The following is a 21,964-nucleotide window of genomic DNA, read 5'->3' on the forward strand; positions in this document are numbered from 1 at the left end:
TGCCTGCCAGGTTAAACCATGACAATGTGTAAAGCTGAGACTCACTAATCTAGCAGAATGAAAGTGGAAATTAAGTACTTTAGAGATGAGAGAAGAAACATCAGTTTGCTGAAAGAATGTATCAGCCTATCATATGGAAAGTTATTTTTCTGATTTCCATACCCTACTTTTCTAAAGTATGTAGAAAAAGGGATGAAGCTCTACTGAAGGTGCTGAGCAACCTTCACTCCCATTGATGGGAATATCATGGGAGGCATTTGAGCCCTGAAAAGACTCAGCCAATAAACCAAATACCATCTCAACACATGCATTCATTTAGCAAGGATAAAGATATTTAGCTTTTTTCTATTTTCTAAAATGCATCTAAAACAAAATACTAGTTGATGTGCTTCCATAAACAGTAAAATGAGTAATACAGGTATTTTAAATATTAAAAATGCTTACCAGATTTGCAATGATATAATGGTATCCTTTAACATGTTTACCAATTGTGATAACCTGTAAAAAAGAAGAAATACCCCCATAATGGAGAATGTTCACCTGATATATGGACTGAGACTTAAAAACTACAAAATGCAGTATGATGTAAAAGCTAGTTATGAGCTTTATTGCATGCAATACTGAGTTTGTCCAGTGCTTCACTTTTTATTTCACCTAATGCACCACTGAACATACTCTCTGCTGGCGGAAATTAGTCATGTTGAAGTCCAAGTCCTAAGATCTGTAAACAGAGGAGCTGAATGCTAATTACTATGCTATGTATTAACGCCACAACCTGGACAGGAGGGAGCGGGCGTCATGCAGTAGAAGCATTGTGCCTCAGAGATTCCTGCTTAGTTTCTGCTCCCTTTGTAGCAGAATTGTAACGTACCTTGAACTATAAAAAGTTTAAAAGCCCACTGACATTAATGAAAGCATCTACATTATGAGGAAGTCTTTTGAAGTTCAAATTGTTGTTTATTGCCCAAAGGCTTCCTCATAATCTCCCTCAAAGCCAGCTGGTGGTTTCTCAGTAGTCTCCACTGGCAGGCATGTAGCATGGATTCTTCTCCCAAATAAGCCTAATTAAGACTATGTCTGCATGGGGAATTCTGCATTTTGAAGCAAAACACTTCTCCAGAGAAAGGATGTGGGAGATAAGAGGACTCTAGAGGTTTCTTCCATCTTTTGAACAATGAAAACAACTTAAATCAAGAGAGGATGATTCATTTATTTCCCCATTTAATATATAACTAAAATATTCAGAATAGGTATCCTGTAACTTGTATCAGGCTAGTAGTGAACAACATTCCACGTACTTGCTTTAATGAAGTTACAGGAATATAACTGAAGGCAGTGTTTAACACTAAGTTTTATATTACTACAGTTTGAGATTGAGAGGGATCATATTACACAGGCCAGAGAAGTTATTAAATTATTCCTCTTTTGAGCTTAATTTATACATGATATATGAACTTTATTATTCTAAAACAGTTACTTGGTACAGACTACTTAAAACTCATTACTTATTAAAAGGTTTAAGAACTGTGTTCAGATGTATTTCTTATGCAGCTGCTGCTTCCAAAGAAATTTTCAGTTAGACCAAACAGATTAGCTCTTCTGCATAAAATGCTTCTTTGTCATTGGTATCTGAGAAAATGACCAGTTGCTGCAAGTCTTTAGATCCATGGTTAGTAACTCTGCTCTAACTCCCACTGGGTACTATTTAATTAATCTAGCTTTCTAAAGTTGTGCCACTCATCCATATGAACACTAAGGATGCTGCTAGTTAAAACTCTGAGAAGATTCAGTGGTGGCTCCAAAAGCCATGATGGAGCAGCTGTGGACACAAAAGGTATTCACCAATGTCCCTAGTTTAGACTAGTATCTCAAGCAGGGATAGACAAGAAGTGGCAGTTAATTCCACATCTGCCTAAAGGGTGTAATCAGGGGGAAATGAGATTCTGCAAAGGAAGCTGGCTGAGAAGAGATAATGAAGAGCATGGTAACACTGAACTGCCAAATAGAGAAGAGGAATATAAACTAGTCTTAGGAAAGATGGGGAACCAAAATATTTTTCAACTTCAACTTATATAAATGATTGAAATCTGGAAGAGAAACTGTAACGTGAGACAAAACCAAGATTGATGAAGCAACTTTGCAAAAACATCGTGTGTCTGCACAAAGATCCAAGGACTACAGAGGGTAACTGGGTGAACCTGAGGTTGCCACCACAGCTTAGAAAGTAAGTGGGATAAATCAAAGCACTACAACAGAAGTTTTGTTCAAGAATGGAAAGCAAGGAAGAAGGTAAAGAAGTTGCTGCTCTATATATCAAGAATGCAAGTAATACTTCAGTATTCAAGAAAAATCTGGTCAACAGAAAGCCTGTTGCACCTATCGGTAAAAATACATAGAAAAAGAAAAGGGATACTGATACAAAGGGTCTACTTCAGGTGCCTCATGAAAAGAAGTAAATTGCTGAGGGTTGTTTGGCGGCAACAATTAAAAGAATTTTTTAAAGAATAGATCTGGTAGCAAAGCAAGACTCGAAGTACATATTCTGCTTTCAGAAAAGAAAATCAGAAGAACACACTCAAAGGATACTCACAGGTCAAGAAATCCTTTGTTCAGCACAGACCTTCATTTTAAGAGATGGAGAAAATTAACAGAGAAACAGTTATTTTAGATTTTATTTTAGGCTACTTGAGAAATTGAAGTGGGTTTACCTTTTTATGTAAGGAAGGGAACTTACAGAAACAGAGCGTAAGGATAATGGACTTAAAAACAGACCAAACTCCAGAAACTGCTAGGGTATCTTGCAAAGAGAATGTCAAGGCTAAAACCATATGAGACAGCTGACAGCAGTTTAAGAGACCATATTCTAGGACATAGCAGAAAACTATTTTCAGGAGAACAACTAATTGGAATTATATTAACTGACCTGTGTGGCTGATCCACAGTTACCTAGAATTCTTCAGTGACTTAGAAATCAAAACAGCAGAAACAAAAGTTTATCCATCCGTATGCTTAAGGAGTAGCACAAGTCTGTGGGGACAAGCTGAGAAAATCTAACATTCAAAACAAGGCAGAATCTATCAAAGTGCAATCAGGGCAAGAAAAATATCCCAGACCTGCAATCAAAATAAGAGAAACCAAAGAAAATAATAGGTCTATTACTAAACAAAGATAGTAAAAGTGAGTGGTAACTGAGGGATAAGTAAGGTTCTTGTCTTTAAAAAGTGGTAAAAGGAGAAACTGAAGAAACTTACAGTCAGCCAAACTTTCATATCAGGGAAGAGATTATAATGAATATTACATACTTAATTTCAAAAGAATCTATACGATAATAAGACGATAAACAGTCAATACACTCTTATCAAGATTAAAATATGTCAAAGCAATTTCTTTCCTTTCTCTGACATGGTAGCTAGCCTAACAGATGACAGGGAAACAGCAGATGAGACATATCTTGAGTCTAATAAGGCTTTTGTCCTGTATGACATCATTACAAGCTCTTAAGGGAACATGGACAAGACAAAAAGTCACTGTAAGGTAAGCAAACAACCATTTGAAAAGCCACACAGAACAGCTGAAGAGGATCTGTAAGTATTAATTTTCTCAAGTATTGCTCTACTCAGTACTTTTCTTGACATGGATAACAAGTCAGAAAAATATGATTTTAAAAAACTGCAGATGATAGGGAGGTTGCAAATGCTCTGGAGAACAGGATCAAATTCAAATTGATCTTGAAAATTAGAGAAACAGTTTGTGGATATGAATTCCAAATAAAACAGACAAATACAGTGCACTTCATTTAGGACACTGCTCATTACATTTTAGAGAGGCTTAGGCAATGACATTCATAACAAAGACCAAAAATAACAAGCCCTTCGAAAAAGCTTCAAACCAATACATCTACACTCTGATGATGCACAGCCTCACATTGTCAAGCTCAAGCCAGCAGGGAGCTATCCTTATAATATTCCATTGTTCTCTGCATGCATGAAAAGAAGAAGTAAGATACAGAGACAGTAAGACATTCCTAGACGCTAGGATTGAAGAGGTGGATTTGAAGGTAAGGCAATAATTTGAATCGGAGCACTGTGATGCTGTTGTAAAAAATTAAAAAAAAAAAAAAAAAAAAAAATCATTCTGGTAAATAATATATGTGTGGGTGGAGAGGAGACAAAATTTTTCTGTTCTGTTTAAAGCTCAGGAGTCCTTAGCTATGGAAAACAGCATCCGATTTTGGTTAACACACTTTAAGAGGTAGACAAAATGAAGAGAGACCCAAGGACAGTATGAATGACAAAGAGCTTAGAAACATGAACTACAAAAGGAGTTAAATGGAAAACAGAAGCTTTGATACAGCCTTCCCAAGATGTAAAGGTTCTTGGAAAAAGCATTAGAAGTAGAAAACACTTTCTAGGTGTAAGGAGAACTAATCCCTAGACATTATATAACTATTTATAATGCACAATATATAATAGTGTATCAACTACATATAATATAGTATACTACTTAGGTTGTGAAACAGTCTTAACGAGATTTTTTTTGTTGTTTTTTTGTTTGTTTGTTTGTTTGTTTAAACAATCAGGCTACAAAACCATGCGGGATCATCCAGATAGAATTATCTTGACTTTGAGCAAAGGGAGTGATTATAAGATTTGTATGTTCACTTTCTGCCTAATATATATGTGGCCCTCAATACAAACTTGTCACTTCCAAATGATGCATAACAATCACAAAAATAAGATCAAGAGAAATGAACTCATTACGTTTACTTATAGACTATAGCTAACTGATGTCACAGAAAAATGGAGAATAGCAAACCTGATCAACAATGTCGTTGACTTTATCGCGCTCACAGTCCAAAATCACTCGCCTTTCCTTTTTAACCTCTAGATCTTGAAACAGTGAACGGTAAGTTTCATCTTTTCTGTCATTGTTAATATTTCCTACATTGATAGCAGTCACTTGCCATTTCTTTTCAGCAGCAGAATCCAACACAGCTTGCAATGTTGATAAGCCTAGTTGATAAGCACAGGAGAAAACAGAAGATATGACTGATAAATCTTCAGGAATAACAAGCTTCCAGAACATGATTTATGAGATTACTTATTTAAGATTTCCCTGTAACTTGTTTGACCTGTCACACATTGTTAGGACTCAGAAATGAAGATATGGGCCCAATCAGTTCTTATTGCATGAAATTTCTATTTACATTGCTGCAAGGAATCAGGGTAGAGCCTTGTAAGGACAACCTTTTGGGTTTGCTTCAACCTTCTTCAGAATGGGATTTTGCCAGTTTCGCTGATCCACTGCTGGAATTCCACATGCTGGGAAAGAGGTGTTCTAGGAGAAAAGTGATCCAATTATGGCAAGAGGATCAGCTGCTTATTACGAAATGCTATTGAACTGCTTTTGTTCTCAGCGCTTGAGCAGTACTGTATTTAAACCCGGACCTCACTGAGGTCTATGGCAAAATTCCCATGTTCTGCAGTGGTGCTAACGGAGTTGTTATTCCTGTTGCCTACAGTCATATCCCTGATTATGAAAGAAGATGTGCCAAAACATATTTTTCCATGTAGATAAGTAGGCTCAATGCTAATACCTACAAGCAGTCTATAGAAGATTGCTTCCATTCTACCCTTTTGGCATGTTCCTGCCAGGAAGCTGTAGTGTCTGCAACTGCCTACAATATATTGTAAAATCAGTGAAGATTTTACTTGACTGGTTTTTCTTTTCAAGGATTAAATAACAGAGTACAGAAACATGAAAATTATTGCTGGAAATGAATTTCTGCTATACAAATACCATTTTAACAATTTCCAGCAGTACAGGAATTAGACTTGTTATGTTTAAATTCCTTCCAGAGAATTCTACATAATTCTAGAGAGCAATTTTAAGGATAGCAGATAGTATTATAAAAAAAAAGAAAATCAGACTTTCTCACAAGCCAATTTACATTTTTGCACACTCATCTCCCTTGAAACCACAGAACACCAGGAGTCATTTCTTTGAGACAAATTTCTGACTTAGTATGTAAAGGAAGCTTCAGGTACAACTCTCATGAGAAATAATAGTGGTTATGCCCATAAACACAGAAAGAAAGCACTAAGAATTTATTTGTCTCATAGTTTGTAAATACATCATTAAATTAAGATTGGTCATTATTTAGCAATTCAGCTTTATCAGTGAAAATGGTAACGACATACAGCACTATACAAGACTGGCCATCAGCAAAGGTAGAAAATAGCAGGCTTCCAAAAGCATAAATTCAATGATTATCTCAAATAGTTCTGGCTTTCTACACCGTCTTTAAAGACGACTGATATGAAGTTTTGTATGTCATGCAATTAATATTTATATTAAAATAATAGATAACTACAGTCCAAGGGTACATATAAACTATTTATAACATGTTAAAGATAAATGTGGAGAACTCATGCTAAAAGGAAAAGATAATTAATGTGAGCAAACTAAAACATGTAGAGAGTATCTTAAAACACTAAAAAGCACTAAAATAAGTCTATACCTCAAAATAATGTTTTAAGTGGTAATTTAAAATAATTTAAAAAAACAACCAACCAAAAAAAAAAACAAACTGAAACAGATATAATCTGAATCATTGTTTCAGATCTCATTTAATAGATTTCAGGTCCTCCAATCTGTCTATATGTTTCTCTGAGTTAAACAGAATCTCAGTTAGGCATAAATTAATAAGGGCTATTAATGTTAACACTATCCATTACAAAGGGTTTCTATATTTTACTCCTTTGATCTTCCATTTTTCCTAGGGACTCCCTTTTCTTGGGATGCCCTCTGCAGAGATATCAAATGGCTGCCTGGATTTCTTGCTTTTTATAGGTGGCAGAATTGTCATCTCCATACAGTTTAGTTTATTCTGACAGCAATTTATCAGTGAAAACATTGCAAAAGAATGAAAAACGAACAAAAAAAGCATTGACAGCAATACTTCTATGGACATGGAAGTATCTGGAGAATGGTAACGGAAGTGGGACTCTGCAGAGGAGAAAACTCCAGGAACTTCAGTTGCCTTTTTTTAAACTACAGGAATACTTCTGTTTGGGAACCTCATGTGCCTGAATGGGTTATCATGAGACAAACTCTTAATTCAGTGAGCTCTGAAAAGGAGGACTGAACAGAGGCTGAGTAAATTCACAATTCTGTTACAGATAGAATCCTCCAATAATGTCACTACTTTTTCCGAAACCCACTGTTTAGTATTGGCAACACAGAGGAGGCAAGGAGGGTAAAGGACACTAACCCACATTATATGAGAGCAACTGCCATATTAAGCCAGTAATAGCTTGAACATGCATACACTGAATGACCTCACTTCTTATAGACAGGAACAAGATACTGCCCTGCACTTCAACCAGTCGGACTCTAACCACAGAGGAGCTGCAAAAGTAGCGATAAATTATTCTTTTGGAATAAGTCATCAAACTATTAGCTTTCACAGCTTCCATGAAGAGTAAGTCTCTTTGCCTTTTTTATCTCACTCCTGAAGGTGGCAACATTTTAAACTATATATCATTCCTTAAATATATGTCACTGTCACTACATTAACACTTACGCAAAAGTGTTTAGAGGAATTGTGGACCCTGTGTATTCACGGTTTGATGTCAGTGCTGCTGACTACGTACTGCTTGACTCTGCAGGTTAACCTTGTGCAATCAGTGGGAGCACTGAGGAGCAACGACTCACTCAACATAAAGGTAGGAGTTTCATGCCTTGGAGCTTGTTATCACTGGGGTGCCTTGACATAATTAAAACAAATAAGGAAAAAAGGCATAGCCAAAGGGTGACTAGAAATAACAATTTCACGCTGTTATTCCTGGCCAGATTCAGCCAGTGCAGCTCACAAGAAGAACTAAGTGTTTTTCAGTATTTCCTAGATATAAATCACATGCAGGTCACATACTGCACACTGCTAGCTGATTGACACAGTATTGGCTAAGCAAGTAGTTTTACATCTGTGGCAGTGAATGTTTCTTATTCTACTGTGAATTTGAAAAGGATCTGCCAGAGAAATGGGCTTAGGATTCATCATCCAACACGACATTACCGTTGGAGGCTACATACCAGTATTAGTTTTTCTAACTTTAGTGCTTACAATAGTGATAAAGAACTGTCTTGAGTTCTAAAAGAACGGTCCCTTCAGCTTCTGAACAACATAATGTATAAAATGGCATCAGAATGCAGAGAATCTAATGTCACCCCATTACTCAACAAACCATGGTGTGGCATAACCATCCTTTAAATCTAGTAGCATCTCACCATTTAATGTGCACTTAATATTCAACTCTGACCAATGAACATGCAGGTGAGCCACAAAATAGCCTTTTCAAAGAGAACAGGAGGAACAGGAAAAGGTAAGAATAGAAAAAAGTTAGCCAAGGACTACTAGGTGAGAAGAACCTGAAAACAGAATGATAAGAATGGAATTCCAGAAAGGGCAGTCAAAAAACCCCCACTTCTGTATAATGCTGCTTCTTCTCAGAAAACTAATTAATATACCACAATTTGCAAATGATTTTTCCCAGTTCATAAATTGTTTTATTATTAGTATTACAGCCATAAAAGGGCATAGGACTTGAGAAGGCTGTACCGCGGAGTAAATTGCTCACAAGCAGTGGATTTGGGTTTATCAACAACAACAAAAAAACCTAAGCTCAACAGAGGAGAGGAACTTGAGTATTTATCAAAAGCAGTCTCCAAAGAAGCATCCAAGATTCTTGCTTCCTTGGTGCCCAACTATCGACTTTGCATGTGTAGAGTGAATCGGTGGTAGTAGATTGCCCTTCATGCTCAGATGTTTTTTTTTTTTTCCTCCTTAGATGATTCTTTAAAAAAAAGAAAAAACTTTTCATAGGAACTTTTTTTACAACGTGTGATTAATCTCACATTGCTTAACAGCACATGCTTGCAATTCTATTAATACGTACTGTAATAATTTCATTCTCATTTAAACAATTTTGTTTCTGTCCCAAAAGCTTGTTTCTAAATTGAAGCTTACACTTAAACTTGCTGCAGGTAAATATTCCTTTCCTCGTTTACTTTTCTAATACTATTTTAGCATTTCAGTGAGATACATCTAGCAACCAGCATGGAAATAAAAAGTACCACATCTTACCTCTGTCGCTATCATACAAGTATGCAAACTTGGTCCACTGATAGTATTCGATCAAGCTAAGAAGAGCTCCCTTGAGGTCAGGTCTCATCTGAATGACAAAGGGATGTGTTCCATCTGTTGGGAAGCTGGGAGTTATGAAGGAGACATGAAGAGTCCCACAGAACGATGTTATGGTATTTACAGACTTCTTGTCATAGAATCCAAAAATAGCAAAGACTCCTCTTGAAAACTGGGAGCAGACTAGGAGGGAGAAAGAAAAACAATTAGGTGGGAGAATTTTTTCAAAAAATTTATTGAAAACTGTATGATGTATATATTTACAAGAAATAATGAAATTGTCTGATCACATAAATACCAGGAGAAAACAGTAATATTCTGCTATGGAGATTATTATTTGTTAGTATTATCAATCAGTAATATAAAGCTTCCGCTAGAAACAACTACAACAAAATCAGAGATGTGGTTCACATTCCTAGACAATTAATTTAGAAATAAAACTCACAAAGTTATTCTTAAATTCAATTTATAGGAATAAAGAATAGTGATGCAAACATCAATGCCAGCTGTAATTTATAAAATGAGTCATTATGACCACACATAGTGTTATGGAAATAGATAACTTTTTGTCATGTTAAAAATAAATTGGCTCTGAGGTCAAGACTCACTGAGCTTTTTGCAAAATACCTTAAATAACTTTCAATTTGGGGAAATACAAAGCCAAAACTAGAAGCAAATCTATTAACAGCAGAAAAGTAAAAAGTTGACTTGCTTTAAAACCCTTCTCTTTCAAGGCGTTATTTTTAATTCTTGCTTTGTAGGACTCAGCAAAAGCTGGTCCTTCTGATGACACTTGAGGTCGTGCTGCAGAAAGAATAACCTCCTAGGTGTAAACAGCATGCTGATCATTCACTTTTCATCACTGGAGACAATGCAAGCCAACTGATGAATGCTACTGACCACCGCAGCCTACGTAAAAGAGCTAGTTCTTCTGGGTTATTCTCTTTGACACTGCAGGCTATACTAGTGCCTAAGTTCTAAAATCAGGCTACAGTAAGGAAATGTTCATCTCTGATTAATTCTCATTTATCACCTACGTACTCTTTGGTTTGCACATAGTCACCTTGAACAAGAGACATCCTTCTACAGAAAACATTGAGTCAGCCTCATTGCAATCCCTGCTACACCTGACCTGCTTATAGATATAAATCACAGTGTAATTGAAGCTAATTTTGCCCAGCTATTTAGTGCACTAATCCTTGAACATAATTCACGTAAGGACAAAAATAAGTTGACTTATTTTTAAAATTTCTCAGATTTGGATTAATATTAATACAATATTTTATCTTTTAAAGTTATCGCATCTTTAATCTTACAAAAAATAACATCCCCTTATGCCTGTTATTTTTCATTGCTATTCTCTTTTCATGGCTTTGCCTATCTATCTTTGCTACCACAGTCATCTCTCATAGCCTAATTATTTCTATACTCCAATTAAAAGCACCTAAACAGTATGGGTGAAATTCTGAGTCTGCCAGTTTCAACAGCTATCACCTATTAACTTTAATTAGGTCAGAATTTCACCTCAGGTGAGAGAATACAAGTGATTAAAAAATTCGATGAGTAATACCTCTTTACCAAAGGATGCTGCAGGTTTTCCAGGGCTAGGGTACAAGACGGTCAGACCTCTTCCGTTCCAACTGCAAATTGTTACGTAAAGTTCCAATAATATTATCTCAAGTGTATTAAGGGTATAACACTGAATAAACAAAGGTTTCTGAAAAAGGCTGTGAATTTTCTGAGTAGCTTTTCTGTTTAAGTAACTGGAACTCCTTGTTCTATTCCAAATCACTATGCTCTCACTGAGACAAAACCACCTCATTACCTCCCTACACACAAGAACAATTGTTTCCCATCTGCAGCGAAGGCTAAATACATTCTGAACTTGCTACAGTAAAGGTGTTAATGTCTCATAATCCATCCTCAAAAATGCACATTAAAATAAAGCATCAGTTTACATTTGGATGCCTGGGCAAGAATTCTGCAGAAGACTCTTTCTGGCATGCTACTGTGATCTTCCATATGAAACCATTTTAATGCTGCATGTAAGGTGACAGAGACAACAGTGTCATCCCAGGATCACTGAAAAATAAAAAAGTTTTATGCCAGTATTGCTGATTCCTAGGATGCTATCACATCTCCTGTCACACTGCTTTTCTTCAATCACCAGTCAATGATTTTAAGCATAGATGAAATAACGCTGCCTCCAACAGCCAACTACCAGGGCCAGCTGCCTGCACCAGAAAATTTGAAAACCACAGGTGGTGCCTTCTCAGAAGCACCACTGCCACTCCTAATAGAGAAAAGCCTGGCTCTTTGGAGCACTGTGCTCTAGTCTCTGGCTCAGGTTCTCCCCCATCACTCCCTCCCCTTCCTGACACTGGAAAGATCTGGACTTGTCAGGCCTCGGCTAAATATCTTTTGGGTAATGAAGCTCAATCTGCCCATGCTGTTGGCAAGTTTTAGTTAAGGCTCTGTCCTGGCTCCTGAACTCATGGTAACTAAATAGATCTCAACTTCCGTTTTAAAAAAAAAAAACACCACTCCACTTGGAAAAAGACAAAAAAAAAAAAAAGAAAAAAAAAAATCACAATTATTTGCGATAGCAAACAAAAAGAGCCCAGATTACTTATGGTAGGCTTCAAACATGAACTGTGGGCATGTACTGGGTCTGGCTGGGGTGGCGTTCACTTTCCACATAGCAGCCCATATGGTGCTGTGTTTTGGATTTTTGGCCAAAAAAGCATTACTAACACATCAATGTTTTAGCTATTGCTGAGCAGTGCTTGCACAGCGTCAAGGCTTTCTCTTTTCCCCCCTGCCCATCCCAGTGAGTAGGCTCGGGGTGGACAAGAAGCTGGGAGGGGACACAGCCAGGCCGGTTGACCCAAATTTGGTCAAAGGGATATTCCATGCCATATAATGTCATGCTCAGCCATTAAACTGGGGTAGAGGAAGAAGAGGGTGGGGGGCTCTTGCTTCCAAGGGGACTGTTACTTGGAGACTGGCTGGGCATCAGTTTGCTTGTAGGAGAGGGCAAATGATTGCCTTTGCATCAGTTGGGTGGGTTTATTTCTCCCCTCTTTCCTTCACTTATTAAACTGTCTTTATCTTGACCCACAAGTTTTCTCACTTTTGCTCCTCCTATTCTCTCCTCTGTCCACTGGGGGTAGCAGGGAGTGGGCGAGCAGCTGTGTGGGTGCTTGGCTGCTGGCTGGGATGAACCCACAACAGTGCAAAAGGTGTTACTCCACCTTTCACCCACAGAACAGACCTGCACTCAAAGGTGTGAAGGAGTTCTGTAGCCCTTCAGCAACACACACATGCAACCAGTGCAGCAGTTTTCAGAAGAAAACTGCTGTTCTTTCAAACTGAACATCCTCCCTGGCATGGCACAAACTCATACTACTTCTCTTCACTAGTTACTTATTGCCTACTGACCAAACACAGTTCTCTGGGATTCACACAGCGAATGGCTCTTCATTTAATAATTTTTACACCTCGTAAATCACCAATCCTTACATGTATGTGTCATCTCCTGGGGAAGATGGGTAAAACTGGAATCTCCTCTCCCACACAAAGCGAGAGACAAGTACAAAGAACCATCTCCAGCTAGGTAAGTCAAGTCACTGCAGTTCTAGCTACACACAGGAGCTGCAGCTTAAAAGCTGAATTCCACACACATGTGTACTTAATCCTGATGAATACTAAGATAAAAGCAAAAACATTTTATATTTTTAGAATTATTAATAAACCTGCCACACAGATAAAAAATCTCATTTAATTCAACCACAGCCCCCTGGATGTGAAATCAAAACTCTTTCTAACACAAATCTTGAAATTAAGGACATAACACACATTAGCAAATATTAAGCTACGTGGGTCACCCAGAAAAATCAGGATCAACTTTAATCCAGGTGAAACTAAATTTTCATCAGCAGAGATCAGTGTCATGGTTCTACACTGAAGAACCTCAGTGCTGGGCTGTTGTGTGTGAAATTCCTCTAAAGATAAGTGGGAGAGCATCTATGCCATATAATAAAAACTTGCTAAAAATAAGCATTTAGACTTTGTCTCGAGACAAATGCTTGCAATTGTTCTGGGGAATTTGGTCTCTCAGGAGCAGGGGGAAAAGAAGGGATGGTATTTCCAAATATATAGTGGTGATCCAGCGGATAATGCACAAAGTGTAATTGTTTTTGGCAGGATTCCCACCTCAGACTAAGTCTACAGTCATGTTGTTACTGCTGGGAGACATTAGTTTTATAATGGTGCATCACAAGCTGTTCACAGTTATTAGATTAAAAAAATCATGATGATTAGGACTCATAAACCATTGAAACATGAAAGATCTATTTTATTAAAGAATTAGAAGCAACTGCCAGGATTCATCTCTTTCACGCTCTTCTATATTAATTGTTTTTCTTTGGGTTTATGTTGTTCTTTCTAGAAATAGTCAACGGCCTACTTAGCAACAAGATGGCAAGAATATAGTAGCTCTTTTTGTGATCACTTTTCTAAAGAGACTCACCTAGAATGGCAGATGACTGGGAGTTCCAAGAAACAGGGTAAATAATTAAAGGTACCTGAGAAACAATTCCCAGGTTTTGTTGTAGTTAAAAATTAAGTATTTTATATTTGACTCCTCCTTGTTCTTCTACTTTTGCCTAGCCAGGCAAAAACCTAGTTTGCCCTTGTTTTCCAGAACACTGAAAATGTGTCCTAGTTTTTTTCTTCCAAAAGCTAGGGCCCAGATTTGTTCAACAACAAAATTAAGCTTAAGCCTGCAATGAGAAATAAGTGCCTTGTCAAAGGAGGGCCAAAACTACTTGCCCAATTATTAACTCTTCTATTGTTAACTACATCTGTTTCTTCTTAGACCTCCTTTTTACCATGATGCACTCACACCTTTCTCTCTTTCACACTTTCTCCATTTCACTATCCTGTTTTGTCAATGAACTTTACAGGCAGGATAACCTGATATTTAAGCCCTGTGGCCACAACTGGTTCTCCAAGAAACAAAGAAATACAGCAACATATATTCTTTGCCTCTTATCATATAGAACATATTTCTGTGATGCATATCATCTTATACTTTATACATACTTATACTATATACATCTTAAGACTCAAAAAGTGCCAACTGAAGAGTACATTTGAAAATTCAAAATATAAAAATATTACAAATACGTTTAGCTTTACACAATGAAGTGATGCCAGTTTAGGAATGATGATAGTTCATTTTCATGACTGAAGAACTGAATCTTTAGAGGCATAAAATCACTTAGAAGTAGTTGCATTTGAATACATATGCTTAGAAACTATTCCTGATCTTCCTAAGCCAAGATTTCCTTTCCAAAGGGAGAGTAATGAACCTAATCATTGTTTACATTCAGGGACAACTAAATTGGAAAAAGAAAATCAGCAAAATGTTCACTTAACTTACTGAAACAAATGTCTAATAGTACCTGCATATAGGTAAGTTTCCAAAAAGTGTTACTATTACTTAACTTTTTTCTAAGTTTTCCAAGTATTTCTGTATTTTTATTTATATGAGAGTTTTGACACTTGGTTTCTGTCCAAAGATGAAAATTTAAAATGACTGAGAAAGTATTTGCCGTTCGGGGCTCAGATTTTAAATGCTGTCTAGTATTAATGTGGCTTTATACGTTATTATACTAACTTGGTTTACTATAGTGCTAACAAAACTGTTTTAATATTAACATAGGGAAATAAGTCTTCAGTGCATATTATTTAATCACACCCAATAGAATAATCACTCTCTTACTTCTAAGAGAAAGAAAATACGGCAGTGTAAACAAAGAATCAAGCACTGTCTCTGCAAAAGAGGACTAAAACACACAGGAAACGCTTGTTGGTCTGAAAAGTTGATAGATGAGTCAGAAGTAGCCAGGAACAAGACGTGGAAACCGAATGCCCAGTTGGTAATTTCAGCTTCTGAAAGGTGACATTAAGAACAAGCAGACAGTAGAAAGGAACCACAAACAACAGATGGAACAAAAGTAGCAAAAAATAAGCAAGAACCACAGCTGCCAAAAGAATTCACATATGATTGAAACTGCATCAGAAAATCATTATGAAAATAAAAAACAATATGGATTGCTTCCAAAGCCATTAAGAAAATTGTAGCACAGCAGAAAGCATATTGTATACACTTCTATAGACTAAAGAATTTTTTTGGTAGTAATGTTATATATAATCTGCATGTTCTGTTTTACTCATTCAGATTATACTATCATCTTCTAGATATGAGGGGTAAACTTCTCTTCAGGAAGAGTGAGTAAAACATAGGGAATCACGTAAGTCCATGCAAAGTTTTTTAGAACCATGAAGGAGTATGTATTTAAAAAGCACAACTTGACGTCAAGTTACTTTTTCTAGGGCCGTGGTAGGCTAACTAAAATTGGGAAAAAATAGTTCCCCAAGGCTCAAAGAAGAGCATGATAACCAAAAGATAAGACAATGGACCAAAGCTTCATGCTAGGATTCAATAAAACATGGACACAGAAACCAAATAAAGGCTGGCATTTTAAAATCCCAAGATATCCTTTAGCAAAGCTGAGAGGCAAATCAATGCCAATTATAACATCAATAGCAATCAGAACTAAAAATATGCTATACTTCTGGATAACAAAACACTGACTTACATAGAAAAAGACCTTCCTTTTTGTCTCTTTTTGCAGTTTTTAATTCCAGCGCCAATAAATGTGGATTTTTATCTTATTTTGAGCATTTAAGAAAATCTGCATGCCTGGAATTATAGCCATTCAATACTGATCTAAACTGCGTATTTTCCTCTTTGCAGACTGTGCATATATATTTTTTATATATATATAAAAAATGGTAAAAAAACCAGACCTCACTGGGAAAGATAAGCATCAAATATTGAGCTCACACACAAAAATAAAGAATGATGTGGACCTCATAAATACTTCAGTGTTGAGTTCCTCACCTGTACATTCAGCATTAAAGCACAAAACACAACTTAGAGCAACAACCAGGCAGCTAGCAAACAAACAGTCCATGACAGAAAGGGGGCCTCAGTTTTGCACAGAGATGACTAGAGAAATTCTCACAGCCTCAGAGAGGGAAGAAAGCAAAATTTAAATCCTGAGGCTGGAATGTCTGTAGAGGACAGTTATGGTGGAGCAGGTACAAAGGATGTTTTCCCACCTTTTCTGGTAGAAATGTGGTCATCAGTTATTGCTACAAACTGAACTGTTTCTTCAGAGTTTATGCGACCGAATGGAACTTTTCACACCATGTTATTAGCAAAAATGGCTTTGATCACTGTGCAAAATTATAATCAAAACCTGGGTTGCTGCAGTACAAAACAAGCTCAAAGACCAGAGGAGAGGCAGATTAATCTATTTCAACCAGTCAATCATACTTCACACTGAAGAAAAACTTCGTGCCAACATGGGATATTTTAAGCAACTACAAAAAAGCCTTCAAGAAGTTAGTGGCCATCTGTTAGGAAAGTACATGATGATATGGCACAGCTTCTCTATATGCTAATGCTGCAATAATGAAGGTGGTAAATAAACATCATGTTCAGACTGAAACAACAGGTCAGAAAAACAGTCTATTTCAATGACATTTGCATTCAATTACATATTGTTTGGCTGTGTACTGTAAGCATTTGAAAATCTTTTTCATTGCTAGGACAATTACCATGATGCAAAAGAAATCATTGCAAACATCGCTGAAAGAACCACGTTAAAACAATTATGCTTTTACGAATAAAATAAGGTTCCTGTAATAAAATTAAAATGCAATGCAAGTCTTCTCATGAAAAAAACTGCCCATATTTCACACAATTCTTACACAGCTCTTCCCAGAACTGCTGGGATCTGAGTGTATTTGTCCAAATCCCCATTACTGCTAGCTGAAGGAGATATAATGCTTCCTGAACCCTGAATCTGGTGACCTGGCAATTCTGCTAAATAACAGAAATGTGACTTCATCTTGTCTCCAAAAAACCATTGTGTCCAAAATCAGGACATTCTTCAGGAAGCCGCTCTCCCCTGCCTCCCCCTTCTTTCTCTCCTCCCACCACCCCAAATAAAAACCATGCTATTTTCATTTAATTACATAAAATTTAACTCATTTATTTCCTTCAGATCCAAGAACTCACCTTGCAAATCTGCCTGTCTGGCTTTCTGACTGTGTTTGTACCTTTCCCAACAATTACAACCTTCCAGTAACACAAAATTGTGAGTGTCCGACAAAGTATTACGTCCTAGATGTAGAAGCAGGTAATCAAATCTAAGAAGAGACTACTGGCTTTTCAGTGCCACACTGCAAGCCATGGAGAAGTGAGGTCTTTCAGGGCCAAGCTCTTAGTTAGTGCAATCAGCATAATTCTACTGAATTTAACAGAGCCAATATAATTTATCCCAACTAAAAATGTGGTTCTCCATTTTTAGCATGACCATTTTCACAAACTTCTCAAACCAGAAATGTTATATACAACAGAACACTCATCATCTCCACTTCCCCTTAATCAGCATTGCTGGAAGTGTCCCTTTTCTACATTTCATTAAACTAATCATCTTCCAGTTCCCAAGAAAATGTCAATGTGTAAAACTGTGTATTTGAAAACTTGTAAAAGGATTTAGAAAAGGATAAAATTAACTTGGTAGGTAAAACTACTGTTCGTTAAAATGTCAGCAGACTGGGATTCAATTTATGAAACTTGATTTTCTTTTCTTGAGCTAGAAGGTCCAGCAATCACTCCTGAACAGATTGTCTAACATTGCCTGAGAACACCTTACACCATCTAAAAGGAAACACGATTTCAGCACCGAGTTTCTCTGTTAGAAGGATAGGGATAGCTGAGAAAAGACTCTGAGGCTGACTCATAAAAATACTAAAAAAAAATTGGAATAAATCTTAAGGAAACTGCTATAAGGAATAAAGAGGATTTCCTGAGGCAGAGAAGGTATAGCAGAAAATATGTAAGTGATCTGTTACTCTCAGAAGACTTCATACGATGTTTTTAAGGGAACAAACTGCTATTTTCCAACTGGTCATTTGTGACCTGCCATATTCTGAGAAAGTCAGATGTTTAGTCCTAGACATTTATTGCTTACATATCTCTCTGAAATGATGCAACTGGGAGTCTGCTTCATTCACCCAACAGTCCAGCCTACATCTTGTCGCTTGAGCGCAGCTAGCACTGTAGCATGCAGCTGCACTGCAACAACCTCTCATACTTATCCTAAGGTCTCAGACCCTCCAGATAGCTGAACCTGATTTTAAATTAATCATCTAACTAAACATTTTGGCATAAACACAGCTCTGCAGAGAGGAATATCTCACACAAACTAATGATTAAATGTAACAATAAGCAAGACAAGAGACCTCAATACACTGTCTTGGGTCTAACAGCTTCTACCCCTCACAGGAAAAACGATGGACCTCTTCTACCTGCAACAACTTCCACTCAGCATTGTTCCAACCTAAACCACTGACCTACAGCAAAGGGTGGCTTATACTTACATGTGGGGTTTTTGTGGCTTTTTAGGCTGCACTTGCAGACATAGTCTCATTTCCTGTAACGTCTTACGGATTTATGACATTCATTGGGATAATCAGCTGTTAACCTAATTGCCAGGCTTTGTTTGGATTTACAAATGGTCTAATACATCACACACCTTCCTATCTGCATGCCCTATTTTTTCAATGACTGTAGAAATAACAGAAACATTATTTATTTGTGAAGTACTCAAATACCATTCAATAAACATTATTAGTAATACAAATCAGAAAAGCAGTAAAATCATCTTAATTAGGACACCCTAGTGAACAGCTTATTGTCCTCATTATAGACTTTTTTAATTAAGAGAAGAAGTTATTCAAAAATAAAACAGCATGGAGAGCTGATAAAAGTCAAATGAACACTCATTGCAAGCACAGGAATAAAATTGATATTCCTTGTCTCTCCTTTGTGAGCGCCTTTAATCTTTAACAACTTGATGCATTTCAAAATGCATTAGAAGTTTCTAACTTTCTAGCTCCTATTTAGGAAAATTCCAAAGTTTAGCACTGGTGGAATAAATTCTTATTAACAAAAACTTTTTACAAAGATGTGATAAAGCATATCGTTACCAGTTACTTTAATAAAGCAGTCATTCATCCTTCAAAGTGGAAAATATTACAATACATGCTTCATTGTGACTGAAATTACAGTTCCAGATTTTTTCCTCCTGTGTTGAGATCTCACAGGAGCAGGGCTAACTAATTACCTTAGGTGAAGTTTTACACTATTTAACCTCTAAGTTTTGCCTACATTACCTGAGCTATTTTGCGCACCTACATTGTACTACATGCCATGTATAGACATGCACATACACTACATCAAACTAAAAATAAAATCATTTATAGAGGAAACCTGTCCAACATCTAAAACAGTGTGAAAACATGTTCCCACTCAGCATTGTGATAGTGTCCGAGGTTCACAGTTTCTGGGCCTTTAAGTTCTCTACAGCAAACCTCCTGTTATATGATGCATGCTCTCTCACTGTATAAAAGTTTTGCAGAGGCTTACAGAATTACAGGATTGGGCTTTATACAAATATGCCATTTACCCACCCTAACTGCTCTTTCTATGGTGAGCCCAAGTTATCACAAAAGAAAAAAAAAAAAAAAAAAAGGAAAGACATTGTATGGCCTTGCAGTTTCAAACCATACCTCTTCCTTTAGCTGAACAAAGTAGATCTCAATGTCAGGAAACTGTGCATATAAAATCAGTAGCTCATTTTTGGAAAATGAGCTTTTTCACCAGAAGGATTTGTTTTTATGCTTTAAAACTTTATCATAATTTAACTGAGATAAATAATCATTAAAATATTTACTAACACTATTTAGTAAATACTATTTAGTAAATTTGCTTTACTAAAGCAAAAACAACTTTGCAATTTCCCTTGCTAATAGTCACCTCAAACTGACCCTGTTTATTAAGAGCTTCTAGGCACAGATTTAGTCAAAACAATGGTCTTTTCCAGGCACATTTACATCACAGAAATAAAAATCCACTTCTCCTTTGTATTAAATATCAGAAAAAAGTATTTAGTATAGCGTCCTTCCAGAAAACTGCAGGTTCAGGGAGATGCATCAACTTAAAGCAGCTCATGATAAGCCCCCTAGAAACAGATTACTGCCATTACAAAAAAGAAATGACCACCTGCACTGCACATCAAAAGGCCAGACTAAGGATGTAGTACGAATGCCCCAGCCCCTTGGAGAGCTATTCATAGCATATACTGTGCTCTGGTCATTCATACTCTGCCTTTAACTATGTGTATGTTAGGAAGCAGTGCACTGCCTTAGGAGCACATCTGTAGAATGGAAAGTTGGTATTGAAGATTGAATATATGGGTTTCAGGGGTTTTACTTCAGGCTAACTTTAGGTCATCCCCTTAGACTAAATGCCCACTAGCAGTTTGAGTGCATTGGTGTAACTCCAGAAACACATCCTCCAGTTGAGTTTAATTCAAAAAGAATGTGTTCCTTGTGCTACTAAACCACTCCATAATGAGAACCAAGGAGCAGCCTCAGGGCTGATTAGGAAGTTTCCTTCAAAAAAAACCATTCTTAATCCAAATGGAATCACTCAGGTGGAGGCACCCATGTATTTTCAGCAGGTATGAAAAACATGTTTCCATTTGGACAGAAATACAATTTGATATGATGGCATACCACTAGAACTGGTAATATTGGGCTGCGTAAATTTAGTGTCAGTTGAGTATTTCAGGTTCTTTCACTAACAACATTCTAAAAAGGAGTTTACCCCAAGAACAGAAGTATTAAGCTTCAAGTCGTCTTTAACACCCTGTTCTTAACAGGTACTTAGTTTTTCACACTGATATATGAACAGGTTATACCAGCTCCCACAAAAAAAAAAACAAAAACCAAAAGATACTCTGTTTACCCATGTTGACATCTTGCACAGTCCTACCATTAGCCTCTGGTTTGGTGTTTTGTTTGAAGTCCTAATTGATTGAAATAATCCTAAATGCATCACTTCGCACAGAAATATTCTTCTCTCCCAAAGAAACTCTTCTCTCCTGTTATTTTTAAAAACTCATGACTTTCAAACAAGTGTCATGATTTGGGTGTCTGTTTCATGAAGTGAACACCAGCACTGGCAAAATACAGTACATCATGTTGCAGATCTTGTAGACTGCTTTGTTATACTTACAAGTGGCTAATTAAAATTTCTAGCACAAGCCAGCTGGAGTGGTTGCTGTGCATTGCAGAGAGTAGTCTAGTCTTGAATAATCAGACTTCAGAGTTGTAAAACACAACTGAGCTCCTACAATTTAAAAAATTACTGTGCCTCAGCTCTACTAACATCCTCTGTTACTTCTGGCCAATCAAACTGATTTTATTTGTACACTGAAAATATTCCTTGCCTCCTCATATAAGTATCAGAATGATAAAATTTTGAATGACACAGGCATTATTCTTTCATTGATGAAGACAACAAATTTCATAGCTAAGAAACAACAGTTTGATCAACTGCTGAAGTTCAAGTTAAACGGCTAAGACTTTTTGCTCTATCCTAACATTGAAGGGAAGAATATGCTTTCTAGTGTTTCCCTTACTTGAAATTCAGTACCTATTTCAAATTTTGGATAATATAATTGGGGGGTTTGTATGTTTGCTTGTTTTGGTATTTTTTCATAATTAGATCAGAAAACAACATTTAGATTATTCCAAATGACGATTATTAAA

General features: G+C 36.7%; 1 protein-coding gene across 1 annotated transcript in view; it reads right to left on the reverse strand.

The window, feature by feature from the left end:
• Positions 1–444: 444 nt before the first annotated feature.
• LOC104074775 (glutamate receptor 2-like) overlaps positions 445–21,964 on the reverse strand; it is a gene marked incomplete at its 3' end in the record, with an annotated part of 50,584 nt that continues 29,064 nt past the window's right edge. The window contains exons 4-6 of the mRNA XM_009575036.1: positions 9,146–9,385; positions 4,816–5,012; positions 445–498 (exon numbers count right to left, since the gene is read on the reverse strand). Of these exons, the coding sequence (XP_009573331.1) occupies positions 445–498; positions 4,816–5,012; positions 9,146–9,385 (491 nt within the window). The remainder of the gene's footprint in view (positions 499–4,815; positions 5,013–9,145; positions 9,386–21,964) is intronic.

Source organism: Fulmarus glacialis, unplaced genomic scaffold (genome assembly GCF_000690835.1).
Source record: "Fulmarus glacialis isolate BGI_N327 unplaced genomic scaffold, ASM69083v1 scaffold33, whole genome shotgun sequence".
NCBI classification, from domain to species: Eukaryota; Metazoa; Chordata; class Aves; order Procellariiformes; family Procellariidae; genus Fulmarus; species Fulmarus glacialis.